General features: G+C 55.2%; 1 protein-coding gene across 1 annotated transcript; it reads left to right on the top strand.

Annotated features, from left to right (window-relative positions):
• Window positions 1–254: 254 nt before the first annotated feature.
• Window positions 255–17,766, top strand: LOC113960726 (receptor-type tyrosine-protein phosphatase alpha-like). Its single transcript, XM_027670451.1, has 28 exons — window positions 255–469; window positions 918–1,160; window positions 2,038–2,271; window positions 3,686–3,928; window positions 4,684–4,974; window positions 5,316–5,413; window positions 5,904–6,084; window positions 6,202–6,307; window positions 6,433–6,721; window positions 6,990–7,029; window positions 7,569–7,674; window positions 7,843–7,910; window positions 8,174–8,316; window positions 8,457–8,544; window positions 9,130–9,200; window positions 9,606–9,642; window positions 10,375–10,472; window positions 10,636–10,752; window positions 11,765–11,922; window positions 12,001–12,136; window positions 12,875–13,024; window positions 13,196–13,295; window positions 13,768–13,847; window positions 14,344–14,478; window positions 14,882–15,007; window positions 15,566–15,723; window positions 15,998–16,133; window positions 16,753–17,766. The coding sequence occupies exons 1-28, from the start codon at window positions 364–366 to the stop codon at window positions 16,825–16,827; spliced, it is 3,813 nt and encodes a 1,270-aa protein (XP_027526252.1). The 5' UTR covers window positions 255–363; the 3' UTR covers window positions 16,828–17,766.
• The last annotated feature ends 174 nt before the right edge of the window (window positions 17,767–17,940 follow it).

Below are 17,940 nucleotides of genomic sequence, written 5' to 3' on the forward strand. Positions count from 1 at the left end.
AAGACTGCAGAGGAGTTCAGTCCCTGGAGTGGGGAAGCCTACAAGTCTGTAGGCATGAGTGGGACTGCTCTTGGGGCGGCATGCTGCCACCATTAACTCTGTTCTAGGTTGCAAGAGAGGGATTTGGAGTTGAATGTGGTAACCAAAGGAGCTGGACACTGTCAAAACCAGGACAAGAGACGTCAAAGCAGACCTCTTCCCATCCTGCTTACACTTGCTCTTTCTCCTCTCCTCTGTGCAGAGAGATGCCTGAAGCCCCAGTGGGTCTCAAAGCTCCACATTACCCCAAAACAGAATTTTTACCGGCTGAAGGAGGAGGTGACACTGAGCTGCTTTAAGAAAGACCCTCCTCCCCTTGCTGTGATGAGATGTGCAAATGGGACTTCTCCAGGTTGGAAGCGTGCTTGGGAGGTGAAGGACATTCAGGGAACATGGCACAAGTTGACCGAGAAACTGACCTGCAGCACAGGTAAGTTGGGAAGCGGTAAGTCTCCCCTGCTACATGCACTTCTCCCTGTGGACGGGACCTGGACATCCTGCCATATCTGTGAGAAGCCTTGGACACAGCTCAGAGACAGGTCTCAGTTGGGAGCAGTTTCCAAGAGAAAGGAGAGAGGTAGAAGCCTTCAATGCAGGACAGGTTTTCTCTGTCCCTGCATCTCCTCCCAGACTATTCCTGAGTTGTAGGCCATGGGGAAGTTGGAGGAGGACAGATCCTGCCCCTCGGTTCACCTCTCTCCTAGTGTCCTGTATCACTTCCTTACCCAGCCACTCACTCCTTCCCTGCACTTGAGGACCCTTGGGTTTCCTTGTGGTATTGAATGATGATGGAACAGCCAATCATGGAAAAGCCTTGGTGCCCCTCCTGCCTGAGCACCTCCTGTCTGAGAAGGACTCTCACACGTTCTTCCTGACAGAAAATTGCACAAAACCTGAGTGGGATGAACAACTCGAGTTTCCAGAAAACAACAGTGAATTCCCACAGAATGATCATCTGCAACTGACCTGCCCTAAAGATCTCAAGCCATCCTTCTCCGAGGTCAAATGTGCAAAGGAACTTCAGGAAGTGAATTCTGGAAAACCATCCTATAGACAGGCCTGGTGGGGCAGGAGCAGCACAAGTGCCTGGATGCGCATTGAGGGGGGCGTACGGTGCCTTGGTAAGTGAGGCTGCAGCAGCTCTCCCCTTTCTCCTCTGTACATTCACCCTCAACAGCCCAGCTCAGCAGCAGGCACACCACAGTCCCTCCTTGGTGCTGTGCTGCTTGTACAAACTGGTGAAGAGGACAGCCCAGCCAGGAGACAACAGACAAAGTAGCACCAGTCGGGCAAACCGACAGCTCCTGCAGTGGTTCCTGAGCAGGCCAAGTGTGGGGCCCACAGATGGGACTCCAGGCCTGGGGCAGGATCTGAGACCAGCACCGAGGTGCCAAAAGGGGTTCCATGATCCTCAGTGTGCCTCCACGTGACACCCTGGAGTGCACAGGTCTGCTTGTTCCCCTGCCTGCCCATGCATGAGGGATCCTGGGGACATCTGCAGGAGTGGAGGGGACTGAAGGGAACCCTGACTGCCCAGGGCTGGTGCAGCCCTTGGCATTGGTACTGGAGGCTGTATGGGATGAAGCTGGGGGAAGAGAAATGCCCTCTGTGAGGTGGTGGGGATGCAGGACTGTCCCAGGCAGGGACAAAGCTGTGCTCAGTGTGGGCATGGCAGTACTTGGGCAGTCCAGTGCTCAGGAGAGGTGAGCAGGGAGAGATAACTTGGGAACCTCCCTGCCTGGGGCTGTGGGAGATGGGTAGGAGTGTCCACAGACAGAGGTGGGTGGATGGGAGAGCTTCATGGATGGTTGATCCTTCATGCTTCATGTGAACAAGAAAAGCCCCCTCCAAACATACCTTGGGTAACATCCTGGGAGATAGATGTGACACCTTTCCCCTCCCTTCATTGACTGGATGGATTACTGGGGATTTCTCTCCCACAACTCACCCATACTCCACCTCATCACTTCCCAGCCCAAATACTTTTTCCTCTGCCAGGAAGGTGCCAAAGACCCCAGAAGGACTCCAGACTGCAGCTGACACCAGACCAGCAGAATTACATGGAGGATGAGGAAGTGCTGCTGAGCTGTCCAGAGGGTTTGCAGCCATTTTTCACCAAAATCAAATGCTGGAGTGAAGTCGAGTTCCCCTTTCAGAGGAAACCTGTGTCTTGGTGGGGAAATAACACCAGAGGTGTCTGGACACACATTCCCCCCTATGTGATGTGCATTGGTAAGGCAGGAATGGGGAGCAGGATAGTCCTTTGCAAGGGCAGGATGCTGGGAATGTGTCTGAGTCAGAGCCAGCATGGGAAGGTTGTGGTTTTACACTGGGGCCCGTGCTGTGAGATTGGTGACTGTGGAAGCAGCTCCTGCTTCCAGGCCAGGATGAAGTGTCTCCCGTTGTGTTCTCCCATGGCACCAAAGGGTGACTGCAGCCACACACCTCAGAGGGTGTGAGGGCAGAAGGACCCGTTTGACCCTCCCTGTGAGATGTGATGTAGTCCGACTAGGGGCACACTGTCCTGGCTTCCCTCTATTTCCCACCACAATGTCCTAAGGTTTGAATGAACAGGCACAGTTGCCTCAGTGCAGAAATTCTCCCAAAAGTTCACATTCAGCATCCCAGTGAGCCATGACCCCACACTCCTGGTGCCTGTGCATGGGGTGGGGCACGGCCGTGTGCCAGTGGGACAGAGCTGCTGGTTGTGCTGCTCAGATGGGCATCTCTGGCCTTCTGCCATCAGGCTTGTTTGAGAGCAAAGCCTGACCAGGAGTGGCTTGTCACCAGCATTTTCCTCTGGGCCTCTTCAGAAGATACTCTGAACTTTCTGACATCCCTTGTGTGCCCCTTTGGGAGAAAGGAGATTGTATTTTAAGCACTTTCAGGCCTCACAGAGCCCCTTGCACAGGCTCAAACAGCCAAGTGCTCCTTCCAAGGGCCAGCATTCTTGCCTGGAGGAATTGTTGCCACAAAGGCTCTCCCTGCAGCATTCGACAAACTGCTGGGAAAAGCTGTGCCTGCTCAGCCTAAAGGATGGTGAAATTGGTGAGGAGAAGATGTGAAGGAAGAGGGCTTGTGGCAGGACAAAGGGGCAGGAGCTGTGCTAAAGCAGGGGATGTGAATGGAGAAGGCCTTGTCCTCCCCATGTCCCACTGCACAGCGGTGTGGGGCAGAAGGAGAGTAGCCAAAGGACTGACTGAGTCAGAACAGGGAGCCCAGAAGTGGAACAGGGGCATCTCTCATCCCTGTGGCAGGGATGAGCCATGGCTGAAGAGACATGCATCCCAGCAGGATGGGTGGTACCATCAAGTGCAGCTTGAGCTGGGATGGGTGACATGCCTGAAGGAGACGTTGGAGAGTCTCCCAGTGCAGGGCTGATTGTCCTGGCAATCTCCTTCCTGTGGGCTCTGGAGGAGGAAATGGAATGTCCCCAGACACAAGGCTGGATGGGGGAGGTTCATGGATGAGGGATCCTTCACACTTTACATGCACAAGGAAAGCCCTCTCCCAACATCCTGAGGTGGATGTGTCACCTTGCCTCTCCCTTCAGGGGCTGGAGGGATAGCTGGGCTTTTATCTCCCACCACGCACCCATAGCCCAGCACCCTCCAGCCCAACTAACACCTGCTTTCACCTCTGCCAGAAACGTGCCAAAGGCCCCCTTGGGGCTTCATATTCCAGCTGGCACCAGACCGGGAGAGCTACAGGAAGAACGAAGAAGTGATGCTGAGCTGCCCTGAAGGTTTCCAGCCATCCTTCACCCATGTCAAATGTTCCAGTGAAGTCCAGTCCCTCATTGATGGGAAACCTGTCTACAGAGAGGTTTGGCTTGGAAGAGACACCAGAGGTGTCTGGATCCACATTCGCTCCAGCGTGGAGTGCCTCGGTAAGGCAGGGATGAGGAGCTCTCCTGGCTGCCCCGCCCTGCCCTTTCTGAGCAGGGAAGGCAGCTGTGTGGGCACAGCAGGTTTCTGGCTCTCTGCTGCCTGGGGAAATGGCACGTGCTGCTGAAGGCAGTGTCAAGGCAGCCCCTGAGCCTGCCCTGAGTGCAGCCTGCAGTTCACCCCTGGAGCTGCGGGCAAGAAGGGAAGGGGCTCCCTGAGGACTTCTGGCCAAGAGCAGGAGCACAAAGGACAGAAGTAGGGGAGAGTAAGGAGTGGTGCAGTTTGTGGTCAGCATGGCATTCCAGTGGGGGCAGGACTGGAGGGCTTTGCTGCCTGTGTCCTCTCAGACTCTGTAGCTGGGAGTACCACAGCTTGCCCCCTGTAGGCTGGTCCCCTGGAGGCTCTGTGGCCTGCTGCCTCTAGGCTTGGCACCATGTCCTCACAGCTTGGGGTGTTCCTGTCCCCTCCAAGGGAGAACAGAACGGCACTTGTTGGACTTGCTGGGACACACAGACACCTCAGTTTGGAATCAAGGGGGAAAATTGCCTTGACCAGTAATAGTCCACTCAGTCACTCCCATTCATTCCTGTCCAAACTCCTCCTGCTGCTCTACCAGAGAGCTGGAGTGACCAGCTTTAGCCTCTTGCTTGCCCTCCCACCAGGCTGGGTGGTGGACAGTGCTGTCTGACTGCAGAATCCTTGCAAGGCTGGCAGGGGCAGGAAATACAGTGACCCTTTGTCAATCTTTCTTTCCCAGAAGTGCTTCAGGTTGTCCCCGGCACCTTTGAGATCTCCAGCACCAGCATCAAACTGAACTGGACCTGCAGGTTCCCTGGTGCCTGCCAGGGCATGCGGGCCATGTGCCGCCTGGCAGGGCCTTCCTCCCCTCCCTGTGAGGCTGAGGAGGTGGAGGGAGAGGAGATGTTACATGGCCAGGAGGGAACATTCTCCTGCTCCCAGTTGCAGCCCTTCACTGACTACAATGTCACAATTGTCTTACCCTCCAGCACAATCATATACAGAGAATGCAAAACGACAAAAGAATCAGGTGTGTGCAACTCCATGAAATTTAAAATGTCTTTCACCTGGTTGCTCAGTCTGATCATCCACTCCCTGCAGTGATGAGATTGTGGATGCCTGAGTCCTGTAGGGCTCTGGGGAAGGGGCTCTGCAGAGCCCTGCAGCAGGGCACATCTTCATCTCACTGTCCCCCACCTCACCACACTGTTGCTCTTCCCAGTGCTGCAGCATGTGCAGTCTTTGTATGGGACAAACCCTTGATATGGGGTCCCCATATCCTGTCCCCTGGACAGAGCTGCCTGCACCCTGCTCGGGGCTCAGCCCCTCCTCATGGGCCCTGCATGTGACCCTGTTCTCCTGTGCTTCCAGTGCCAGACAAACCAGAGAAGCTGTGGTTGGATACCAGCAGAGGGTCCCTGAGGTGGAAGGAGCTGCCGTCCTGCAAAGGGGAGATCATTGGATACCAGGTACCAAGGGGCCACAGGCAGACCCCCATCTTGTTGCCTGGAGCTCTGTGCAGGCAGACTGGGAAGTGTGAGAAAGGGACAGTCACGATGACCTGCAGGAGGAAAGAGAAGCTCAGGGCTCCTCTTGTGGAGCACATCAACACAGTGCCTGTGGTGTTGCAATACCTGTCCTTGGGTATATGACACACATATATACCCCTTCAAATAAACAGCCTCCCTCTTCCCTCAGCTCTTCACAGAGGCTTGATTCTTTGCTTACGGAGGCAGACACTTGGAAATCCTGAGTGTTGGCTCCAAATTCCTCCTCTCCTCCTCCTCTCTGCTTTGAGGTCCACACACGGGGCCAAGGATCGTGCTGGTTCCTCTCCAGAGCCTTCCCCAGCTGGGGCAGGCTCAGAGAAGGGGAGGCTGCCAGAGGTGCTTTGCTCTGCCTCGGTGAGCTGTGGGCAGGTTGCAGCTGCTGCCCTGCAGCTCTGTCTCCTCTCCCCAGCTGAACATCACGAGCACACGGGATGGAGGCTTCCTGCAGATGGAGCGGCTGCAGGTGAACGGCTCCGTCACCGAGCACCGGCTGCCGCAGCACGGCCCTGGCAGCAGCTACGTGGTGTCCATTCAGGGACTGACGGCTGCCGGGGCCGGGGCTGCGTCGCTCTGGGAGTTTCAGAGCACAGGTAGGGCTCGCTGTGCCCCTGGCCGAGGAGCCTGGTCACACAGGAGCTCTGCTCTGCAGCCTGCACTGCCCGAGCCTGCCCCTGCTGAGCTGATGCTCATCTGCTCTTGCCCTTCAGACAACCAGCACCCTCTGGGCATCAGCTGCCGCAGCGTCCGTGACATCTCCCCATCCCAAGGGACGGCCGTGCTTCCCCTGCAACCCATCACCTCGGAGGGGGCCAGGTGAGTGCAGCTCCCGCACTTCTGCCACCTCCACACGGGTCTCCCCACCGGCAGTGCTTGCCTGCAGATGCCCCTGCTCCACTCTCCCTGCTGCCCCCCCGCCCCTCTCACTTTCTGCCCTGCAGGGAGCACCAGCTGGTCGTGGCCACCACACACAACAGCTCAGGGATTGAAAGCGCCTGCTTGGGGCAGCCACAGCCCTTCAGTGCCAGCCAGCAGCCCTTCAACACCACCCAGCAGCCCTTCAACACCAGCCAGCAGCCCAGAACCTACGTGGCCGCTGTGCTCAACCTCACCGCCCCCATGGACTTCGTTTTGGGCAACGGCACCTGGGGGCAGGGCTACCACAACGCTGCCCTGCGCCCCGGCTGGGACTACACGGCCCTTCTGCGCCTCATCCGCCGCTCACCACAGGTACCCAGCGTGGGGCCTCCTGGTGTCTGGGGACACCGCTGGCCAGGGATCGGCCCCTGGGTGGGTCTGGTCTGGCTGTGATGGAAAAAGACAATGCTGCACAGGGTCCTGGCCCTGCACTGAGACCCCAGGCACCTTGGCAGGATCGTGTCTGTGGGGTACTTGGCCACAGCTGGGGCACTCGGTGGTTGTGGGTGGGAGACCTTTCCTCCCAGGAAGGATGGTAAGGCAGGAGTGGGCTGAGCTGTTTCCTTGTTTTCTCCAACAGTCAGAGAAGTTCACCTGTGTCTGCTACAGCTTCTCTGTTGGTAAGTGTCTCTTTGCTTCCGGTCTGAACTTTTCTCCTGCATGTTCCCTTTTCCCAGCCTGGTTGCTTCCCTGGAAATTAGCTGGTCCAGTGCAGAAGTGCTGGGGTATTGTCCTATTTCAATCTTCAAAGAAGTTCTCTGGGCTTTGAGGCTATCTGTGGTAGATGGGTTTTTGGCTTATTCAGGACACTTAGGCAGGTGTGGCACCAGTGGTAGCTGGACACTGGACATCATCCTTGCCATCACCACATATTTAATCCTAGTCCTGGTGCTCCCCTGGTGAATGTGCAACCCCTAAAGGCAAATACCTCACTAGGCTCTGCCATGACTGGGGCAGTCAAGGAGACAGGATCCACAACAGAGGGTATCACACCAAGCAAGAACCTGCAACCTCCTTCTACACCAACATAACTTTTCTCCAATGCAAAGCCTGGGGTGGGAGATGAGGGAAGCTGATTATCCTTCCAAGCCCCTAGGGGATCTCCCAATGCCTAGTTCAGGCTGTGTAGGTGCCTGAGCTTGGGCTGTGCTGCCTGCAGGGCAGGAGCCGGTGTCTCTGCTGGACAGGATGCCCTTGGTTCTGACAGTAGTGCTGGTTACTGCACTCCTGGCACTGGGAATCTTACTGTTCTTCATCCTCTTCAGGTATGTGCCTCACCCCCCTGGCCCTCTGTGAGGCATCCACTGCCTTGCACTGGCAGGGAGTGTCCAACTGGACCTTGAGATAAAGCAGGGTGGGAGACAAAGCTGCTAGATGGGAAACAGCCTCTCCTCTGCCTCTCTGTTCTGCTGGTCTGACTTGGTGTTTTGCAGGCTAAAGTACAACAGTTCAAAAACCTCAGAGAACAACAGCACTATCCCGCTGAGAAGATGTCGAGGAGGTGAAGTATGAACCAAGGCCCTGTGCACCTTATCTGGACAGGCTGTCTGTTAAAAGTTAAGGCAGGGTGCTCATAGGCTCCATAAAGTCCTTACAGGAGCAAAGGGATCAGAGCTGGCTGGCATGGGGGAAGGGACACCTCCCAGGAGATGGGACAGGACTCCTGGCCATCACAGTGCGAGCTCAGCCCAAGCTGCAGAGTTCCAGGGCCAGCCAGTTTAGCATCAGGTGGATGGGGAACTCCTGTCCTTGTGGTCTCTGTAGGTGCCTGCAAGCTGAACACACAGATCCCAGTGGAGGAACTGCTGGAGGCTCTGAAGAGGTTTAAGAGGGAAGAAATAGAGGCAGAGCAGACAGATGATGAATCAGTTGACAGGCGTGGTGTCGGGCATCTTAGAGAATATCAGGTTTGGTTTAGCTTTGCTTCCCCACCTGGCTGCACTGTCCACCCTCCCCTCACCTGTTCCCTGGGCATGTGATGCAGTTGGCTTTGGCCAGCCCCAGAACACATCCCAGTGCTGAGTGGGCTTGCCTTCTTTGTCTGCAGCAACTGTCCTCCGCTTTGTTGCACCCCTGCAATGCTGGGAAGGAGCTATGTAATCAGAGCAAGAACCGCTACAAGAGCATCATCCCATGTAAGCAGAGTTCTCCAAGGTTTGGCACAGGCACTTGGAGCTGCTTGGGCAGAAGAGGGTGCTGGGCTGGTGTTGGTGGCCCTGCAGCTCTTCAGAAATACTGAGGTCCTCATCTCATCCTCTGCGACCACTGAAACGCAGAGGGATTTCTGCCCCCACTGTTTTGTATCCAGTTGCAGAATCCTTGTTCTGCTCCTCAGATCCTCCTGCAAACTTAATCATTCATCACTGTATTCCTGTTCCTGACATTAGTCATTGCTGAACACTGTCGTGTCCCGTTCAGAGGCAGGTATTTGTGGGAAAGTGGAAGGAGTGACCCAATTTCTTTCAAACCTTAAAGCTCCTCATGGTGTGGACATTTGGCCTTTCCATAAATAGTCCTCCCTAAAACTCCATTAGGTTCCCTGCTGTGCCATGTCACCTTTTGTCTCATCAGCTGTTCTTTACCCCTGAATATGTCCTGAGGCCTGAGGTGCTGCTGAGGAGGCAGCGGACAGTCACAGACTTCCCTATATTACAAACTCCTCCTTACTCAGCCTCTTCGTTGCTGCCCCAAAGCATCAGCCCACCTCCCTTCTCTTCCAGATGATCACTGCCGTGTGGTACTGCAGCCCTCTGGTACAGGGAATGACTACATCAATGCCAGCTATGTGGATGTAGGTAGCAAGGAATTGCTGCCCTGGGAAGGGTGGGAAAGGTGCCTTGTTATGCTGGGTAAGGACAGTCCTGCTCATATGGGTGGCCCTGAGGTCTGACACTTGCTGCCCTCAAGTGCTGGAAGGTCTTGGGATGTCACTTTCCTTGTATCCTTTCTGAGCTGCCTGGAGCACTCTGGATTTGTGTGCAGTCCTCATCTCTAACAAAAAGTGACCTGTGTGAAGGGCCAGGAGCCAAGATGCAGCCCCTGGTACACACACTCTGTGCTGGCCAGGACTGGTGCTGTGGGACACACTGTGCTGAGGGCTCTAGGCTTTGGTGTCTGTGGGGATGGATTCTTTGCTTCATTTTCCATTAAATATTTAACCCATGTGATCGGAGCTGTTTGAATCTCTCCCCTGCAGAGCTACGGAACTCCACACTTCTTCATTGCAGCTCAAGGTGGGTGCTCCCAGATCTCATCCTCAGGAAATATCAGTTGCTGCCCTGAGCAATCTGGGGAATGGGGAACTGAGACAGCAGCCTAGGAGCTGTGAATGGCTCAGTCCAAGGCCCTGTATCTTCAGGGTCTCTGTCCTGGACAGTGGTTACAGATGCTGCAGGGCATGGAAGGCCTCAGGGGCAGTTTGGCAGCAGCTGAAGCTGGTGCCTGTGCTGCCCAGTCTGAGGATATGGTCCTTGCACCCACAAATCTGGTTTGTTCCCTTTGGCAGCTGGCATGACAGGGACAATCCTGCAAATGCCTGACAGGTCTGCACTCAGTGCACTCAGATACAGTCCCCTTCCAACAGTACAAAGCTGGGCTGGGCTGGTCTGCTCTATGCATCATGGAGGAGGTCTTGGGATCCCTGCAAAGCTCCAGAAATTCCTTTCAGGAAATAGGACTCTAAATGTGGGACCAGTTCATGGTCATCTTAAGGGTCTGGATGGGGAAGCCCCTGAAGCAGCAGTGAATCCCTGACATATCCTGGGCTCACCTGCTCACCCTGCTCCTTGTCCCAATTTCTAACACGACGATGAAGCCAATTTGCCCAGCAACCCTGCCAGGTGCTGATGTGCCCTGGCTGAGCTCTGTCCCTGGGCAGAGGAAAGCCTGGGAATGTCTGAGTTGTGCCTGGGAGCACACACCTCCAGCTTGGACAGTGGCACAGGGCTCTCCTCTTCCTTCCCAAGGCCCCTTGGCTGAGACAGTGGTGGATTTCTGGCAGATGGTCTGGCAGGAGAAGACCTCGGTCATTGTGATGCTGACGGGCTTAGTGGAGCAAAACAAGGTAGAGAAACCATCTCAGCCCATCCTCAACTTCAGCCCAGACTTCCCCGCCTGCTTTTGCTGCGCTCCCAGTGTGTCTGTCAGTGAGGGCAGAGAGTTCTGCTCTACTGCAGTGCTCCCCTCATGAGGTTGCTGGTGCTCAGAGATCTTGCTGCTGTTGACAGATCAAGTGTGAGAAGTACTGGCCAGAGCAGGAGGAGGTCCACGGGGACTTTACTGTGACACTCAACAACACCAGGGCCACCACAGGCCTTGTCACACGCACATTCAGCCTGCAGAAGGTAAGCCTGGCATGTGGCTGAGGTGGGAATGCAGGATGTTCTGGAGGTTCAGAACTGGTGGGAGCTGTCAGTCAAGGACATTGTGGGAAATTCTGCCTGGTCTCCAGCACAAGAAGGTCAGCGCCGCTACCACTGGATTCCATGCCAGGGCATCAGCCCAAGGTTTCTGTGCCAAGCAAAAGCAATTGGTCAGCTCCAGTGGTCACCCCAGATGAGTCTGGACTGATGATGCACATGGGCCGATCATGAGGGCTTGGATCAGGTGATTACAAAGGATATAAAAGCAGTTAAAGGGTATAAAATGGCATTTCTGTATATCCAGGATGGTGGGACAGGTGTCTGCCTGTCACCTGAACCAATCTGCAGAGGGTCCACACTGAAGCTCCTTGGTCACTTATAGCTACTAAGCCTGAACAGCTAGTTTATGGTTTAAGATAAACTACATAAGGACATTTCTGAAGATAGATACTTCTTCTGAAATTATACCTCAGATAAAAAGCAGAAGCTGCAGGAGCTGCAAGGAGGGGAAAATAGGTAAAATATAAAGAAATTGCAGTTATGCATATTCCTGTCTTTTCTTGTCTTGCCCAGAGCAAAATGTAGCTGAGAGGTAAAGCTCCAAGAGCACCTGATGGAAGCAGTTCATTAGTTCAGGACAAGTGACTGTGATATTTATGGCAAAATACATGATGGGCTGGTAACAAAAGTGACTACATTTATATTAGTGCAGTACTAGCCTTAGGGAATACCTTTCCTGTGGAAGCCAGGGCTTCTGAATGACTATGGAAACAACCTAAACTGTGATTTTGATATTCTTCCTCTGGGGCACAAGCTGCATTTGCTGCTCTGCCTTCACTGTTCACAGCACGCGAAAGCAGAGAACAAATTAATTGTGCGGCCCCTCTGAAGTGGTTTTCTCCACTGCTCCCTACTTGTTGTCATGCAATCACTTCACACAAGTTTCCTGGTTGATTCCTGCTCCCTGCTGCCAGCCATGTCTCCCTCTTTGCAGGCAGGCTGTGCTCTCCCAAGAGTGGTGGAGCAGTTTCACTACCTGCTGTGGCCAGACCACGGAGTCCCCAGAAACACCTCCCAGCTCCTGTGCTTAGTGGCAGTGGTGAACAAGAGGGTGCTGGAAGCACCTGCTGGACCCGTGTTGGTGCACTGCAGGTACTGGGCTGGGAGGGCTTGGGTGCTGGGGCATAGCTGGCAGGGGCAGCACTGAAACTCAGTTTTCTGTGTCTTCAGTGCAGGGATCGGGCGCACAGGTACCTTCATCGCCCTGGACTTCCTTTTGAAGATGGGGAAGGCTGAGGGGAAGGTGGATGTGTTTCGCTGCGTGCAGCAGCTGCGGGAGCAGCGAGTCAGCATGGTGCAGACCAAGGTGAGGAGAGTTACTTGCTTCCTGCACACCTCGGGCTGCAGATCTAGTTCCCACCCTTCCCAGGGATGTGGTGTGCAAAGCCACATTGGCCATGCAGTTCATGGTCTAGCCACAGGGACTGGAGCTGCCAGCTGATGGAGACCACAGGATCTTATTTTCAATACTGTGTCCAAACCCAGTTGGGATCCATGTTCCCCAGAGGCAGACCCTCTGAGGTCTCAGCAGCATTCGTACACTGATATATATCATTCTCATACAGAAGGGCTGTCTTGTACGCAAGGATCATGAACAAGAGTCCATTTGTTCAGACTTTCAGGATGTCTGCCCTTGTGGCATCTCCTGAGCAGCAGTCTCCTGGCCTAGGGACTACTACTATAGCCTGTTCAGTGCTGGGTCCCTTTGGAGAGAACAAGGTTGGGCTAGACCAGCCAGCTCCTTGTAGGAGGACTAACTAGTCCACAGGTTTTCCATGTTTCCTTCCCCAGAGCAGGGATCTGGTCTGAGAGGGATCATTAAACCACAGGAAGATGGTCTTTTCTGGGTTGCTGGAGTTGCTGGCTGTGTCTCAAAGCAGGGCTGCCTGCACTGATAGCTGTCTGGCCTCAGGGCTCCATAGAAGGAAAGTGAAGATGAACCTGGCTCATTCCTGGCACAGGTTGATGCCAATGGAGGTCTGGAGTTCCAGGCTTCCTCTTGGAGCTGCTCCAGACTGCGCAGCTGACCCGTGTCCTCATGCAGGAGCAGTACACCTTCCTGTACGAAGCGCTGCTCGAAGGGTTGCTCTGCGGCAACACTGGGGTCCCTGTGGAGAGCATCGCCACCCTTGTCCACTCCCTTCGAGAAGCTCAGACTTCAAGGCCGAACAGTGTCCTTGACAAGGAGTTCAAGGTACCACCAGCATATGGTGCACTGGTGCTGTGAGAGCTGGTCTGTGATGCCACCCCCTTCACCGCTCCCCTCCCCAGCTGCGGGATGGAGATGGGAAAACATTTCTCTGGGGTGGCTGAAGAAGGGGAAGTGCTGGCCGGCATGACTTACTTCGCTAAATCATCTCTACAGGCCTTGCAGAAGTTTTCTGAGTTGTTCCAGCTCCTGCCATGCAGAGAAGCAGAGAAACCCAGCAACCAGCCCAAGAACCGCAAGCCAGGGATCCTGCCAGGTAACTGGCAGGGCTGGGCAGCCCCTTGCTCTAAAACCCAGCACCTGATAGCAGCACGGGTGGAATGATGCTACCCTGCTGCTTCCCTCCCCAGCACCATGACACTGGCAGATTCTGCTCAAGGTCTAGTCATCATTTTCTGGTTAGTAATAAATACAGGCTGGGCTGGTACACCTGGGGTACACCTGGGATTAACACGTCCCTGGTCTAATCTTTCTTGGTGGAGTAGCTCAGATGAAGCATCAGGGAGCAAAGAGGAGAGTGGAACTGCTGTGCCTCTATGCAGGGGATTTTGGACATCCCATGTCAGGGGTCCTTGAGCTGTCAGGGCCACAAGGCTGGTGGTGCCTGTTCATCCAAGCCCCTCCAGCCCATGCCGCAGGAAGCCACGTTGACCACATCACTTGCAGAAAAAGCCCCCTGCCTCTCCGCAGGGAGAGGATGACCCTCTCTCTGTCCCTTGCCTCCTCAGCGGATTCCTGCCGGCCCATCCTGATGTCTTCGCTGAACGCAGACGGCTCCCCAGGTTACATCAACGCCGTGTTTGCCAGTGTAAGGCTCCAGTCCCAGCTGGGGGGGCGAGAGCTGATGGCAGCAGCAGAAACACCTCCCCCCGCCCCGCGCACCCTTGCTGAAGGCGAGGGTGGAGCGTGTCACCCCGGTGTGAGGTGTCCCAGCCCTCGGGCTCCTTCACGGTGACTGCTGGTCCTGCTGCCAGGAGGTGGCCCCCGCGCTCGGCTGAGCCCTGCCTGCGCCGGCAGCTCCGCAGCTGCCGCACAGCCTGGACACAGCCTGGACACAGCCTGGACACAGCCTGGACACAGCCTGGACACAGCCTGGACACAGCCTGCTGGGGGCCGAGCCCGGGTGTGATGATCTGGGGGGGCGGCGGGGGGCAAACCTGAGCTGCTCCGAGCAGGGCTGGGGTGCACTGTGTTTCCTCCGTCTCTGCAGGGAGACAGTGGGGCGTTCCCCCTGTCGGAAGGGCTCTCGGGAAGGTGGATTGTGTGGCTTTCCCCACCCCGAGGCACAGTGGCGTGTTTTGCAGACATACACCGAGGAGGATAGAATCATCATCACCCAGCTGCCTTTCCCCACCACGCTGGTGGATTTCTGGGCTCTGGTCTGGGATTACACCTGCACATCAGTGGTTGTGCTGAATCAACTCCAGGAGCTGGACAAGGTGAGCAGCCCCAGCGCAGCTCTCCCATCCCTTGGTTCCCCGTGGGGCTGAACAGGGGGATTTCTGCCTTTGACCCTGCACAACTCTTACCATGAGAGCCCTGCAAGCTTGTGGGTTCCACCTGGGAGAGCCCTGAGACAGTCCAGCATCATGGCACCACAGTAGTGGACTGTCCTCAGTCTCACAGCAAGGGAGCATCCCTCAGGTGTCTTCTCTGCCAGAGTGTGATTTTTCTGGCTGAAGCACTGGCTTGGTCCCCAGAAAATGTTTGACAGAGCCACGTGTACATGGCTCTGAGATAAGGGAGTGGTGTGATCCCACCCATGCGAGGTGCCAAGCGATGCCACGCGTGCAGGTTGGGGCTGTGTGTGATCATGCACATGTCTCTCCCCCCTTCCCCCAGACATACGTGGAGTTCTGGCCCACCCAGGGCGAAGATGACTATGGCCGTTTCCATGTCCAGCTAATCTCAGAGGAGCCTGGAGCTGGCTTCACAGCCTGGACACTTGCCCTCACCAACAGGCAGCAGGTGTGGTCTGTGCTCAAAGATGTCAAAGTCTTTTGAGAACAGCCTTTTTAATTTGGGGCCAAAGTCAGAGCTAGAGGTGGCAGAGGCCACACTGGTCAGAGGGGTCTGGTGGGGTCCTGGAAGGGCACTGGCCAGAGCAGGATCTTTCGCCTTGGAGAGAGGTTAATCCCAAGAAGGTAAGGCTGCAGGCAGAGGTACAAGTCAGAGGTACCTTTGTGTGCCTTTCCAACTTGGAGGACAGCAGCTGTGGATGGAGTTCTTGCATCTTGGGGGTTCATGGAAGGGGACAGCTACTGCAGGTAGCTGGGCAGTGGGCTGGTGCCAGTCTGAGCTGCACCTGGTGTGCTCAGCTCTTCTCTGATGCTCCATCTATTTGCTGGTCTCAGAGCACTCAATGGAGAAGGGCAAAGTCTGGGACTGGGTTGTCCCACTGTGGAGCTGCTTCCTTGATCCAGTGTGCATGGCTGAGCCAGTACTGACACACACTGCCCATCCCTTCACTCCATGAAGACAATACATTTCTTTTCTGCCCAACCCACTGTCTTTCTTCCCCACTAGCCCAAGAAGTCAGCACTGGAAGTCCAGTTATGGCAACTGAAGGACTGGCCCATGCAGGAGCGTCTTCCCCTGCACCCTGCCACCATCATCAGCTTGCTGGGGAAGGTGGAAACACACCATCGGCAGAGCCAAGGTGGACATATCCTTGTCACCTGCTGGTGAGTGATGTCTCTTGGAGGAGCAGCCATGGTACAAAGCTGGACACAGCCGAGGCTCTGTCAGTGAACTTGGTCACAGCTCCGTCTCAGGTGGATGTGTGGACATGAATTCAGCTATGTTCAGAGAGGGAGGCTTCCCTGTGGAGGCTGGCTGGGTGCAGGATCTGTGGACAAGATCACCCTGAGAGCCTGGATGTCTAGTGGGATGCCTCTGAGGTTCAGCCATGCCAGGTGATCCCAGAGCAAGTGACTCTCCCCTTGCTCTCCTCCTCAGGGATGGAGCCAGCCGGAGCGGGATCTTCTGTGCTGCTAGTTTCCTGTGTGAGCAGATCCAAAGCGAGGGGATGGTGGATGTATCACAGGCCGTGAGGACACTGAAGAGGCGGCGGAGACAGCTCATCAAAGATGTGGTAGGTGCTCACTTCAAACCCAACTGGGATTGCAACACCAAACCCAAATATATCCTGGACTGACCCAGCAGCTGCCCTGGCCCCTCTGTGCTCAGATCATCCTGGGTCCAGCAGAAGTAGACAAGACCTCTAAAAACCCTCGTTTTCTGCCTCTGGGACATACCCACTCACTCAGAGGCAGGTTCTACAGGACCAAATGGGCACCACAGCATCCTACATGGTGAGTGGCCCCTTTCTGGTCCACCTGGCCTGCTCAGCAGGAGGCTGCACTGGTGGATGCTCAGGTACCTGTCCTGCACCCACTTCACCACCTGGTCTGGGTGCTAGAGGTCATCACAGGGTGAGCAACCCAGTTGGGATTGATCAGCAGACACTCTGTGCCCTGGAGGCTGGCTTTCCTCCTGAGGCCAGTTGGCTCCAGCACTGGGGTATCCCAGCCCTCCAGCTACTGAAGCACGTGCCTGTGATTCCTCAGCAGGGGAAGGTGGGCTCCAGCTGAGAGGAGGAGAGCAGGCTGTACCTGTGCCTGGCATGCTCAGGAAGCTGTTGGAAACCAATGCTCACATTCCACTACAGGTGTTGATCTACCAGACTCTCATGTGCATCCCTCTTTCCACAGGAGCAGTATGGGCTCTGCTATGAACTAGCCCTCAGTTACTTGAATTCATTTGAAACCTATGGGAATTTCAAGTAGAGGCGTGACCACAGTCCATCTCTGGACAGGACTTTGACTCTCTTGGCAGACCTTCATCAGCAACAATGAAAACAAGAGGAAACAAAAGGGATGTGCACAGCCCCAAGATGATTTACTACCCTGAAAAGCCACAGCAAGGGTCCTCTGTGGCTGGAGAGCACAGGCTGGACTGTCTCCAAAATGTGGTCAGGCTTTGAAGTAGGAAGCTGACCCTTTGCCCAGCATTTGTGCAGTATCTTATCTGGAATCACAGCCTGAGTATGCACGCCAGAGCACAGGCACCAGGACTTGACATACTCTTCCTTGCTAGGGATGAAGAGAACAGGTGTCCCATCCAGGCTCCCTTGTCCCTTCAGGCAGCCCCAGGGGAGGTGGGGTAGTACCAACACCTGTGTTTTGTCAGGGAAGCACCAAACTACTGTAAGATCTGTGGTGCTCAGGAGCACAAGCTATCTGTCCTACTTTGGGAGAAGCATGAAGTCCAAGGCCAACAAGAGCCAAGGGTGGGGCAAGCCATGGTCCTGTAGGGCTAAACTGGTCCTTCCAACCCACACAATCTCTTTCTGGAAATCCATTTTCCAGGTACTGATCCAAGTGCCACAGCCCTGCCAGCTCCAGAGAGGCTCCTTCATCAGCCTATCAGACTCCACTATGACAATCCCAGGTTATAGTGGCTTAACTTGGATATCCTGGATGTGATTCCAGCAGGGGCTGCTGCTGCATCATGGAGACTGGTTCTGCCTTTGCTGTGTAAGGGCAAGAGACCTCAGAGCCAGGACTGACCCTAGGTCCTGACTGGCTGTGGCTCTCTGTCCTGTGTCTCACCAGTAAAGACCCTGTAACAGCCACGGTGGTGGTAACCTCTGGTCTTCACTTTTCTTCCAGGTTTGACCCAGCACAGGGCCCTCAAAGAAACTGAGACCATACAGGTCCCTCAGCTCTGGCCACAGCATGTGCACAGAACACACTCCTGCCCAAAATGTGTGTTGAGGGACATCATCCTTTATGGATTCCCACCACACATCTGATGTAACTCATGAGAGAGCTGTCCAGCACAGCCCTGGAGGCTGTCAAGCACCACTAGGCAATACGGGGTCACAGCAGCCCTCCCCT

Source organism: Neopelma chrysocephalum, unplaced genomic scaffold, assembly GCF_003984885.1.
Source record: "Neopelma chrysocephalum unplaced genomic scaffold, ASM398488v2 Primary Assembly neopelma1_96845, whole genome shotgun sequence".
NCBI classification, from domain to species: domain Eukaryota; kingdom Metazoa; phylum Chordata; class Aves; order Passeriformes; family Pipridae; genus Neopelma; species Neopelma chrysocephalum.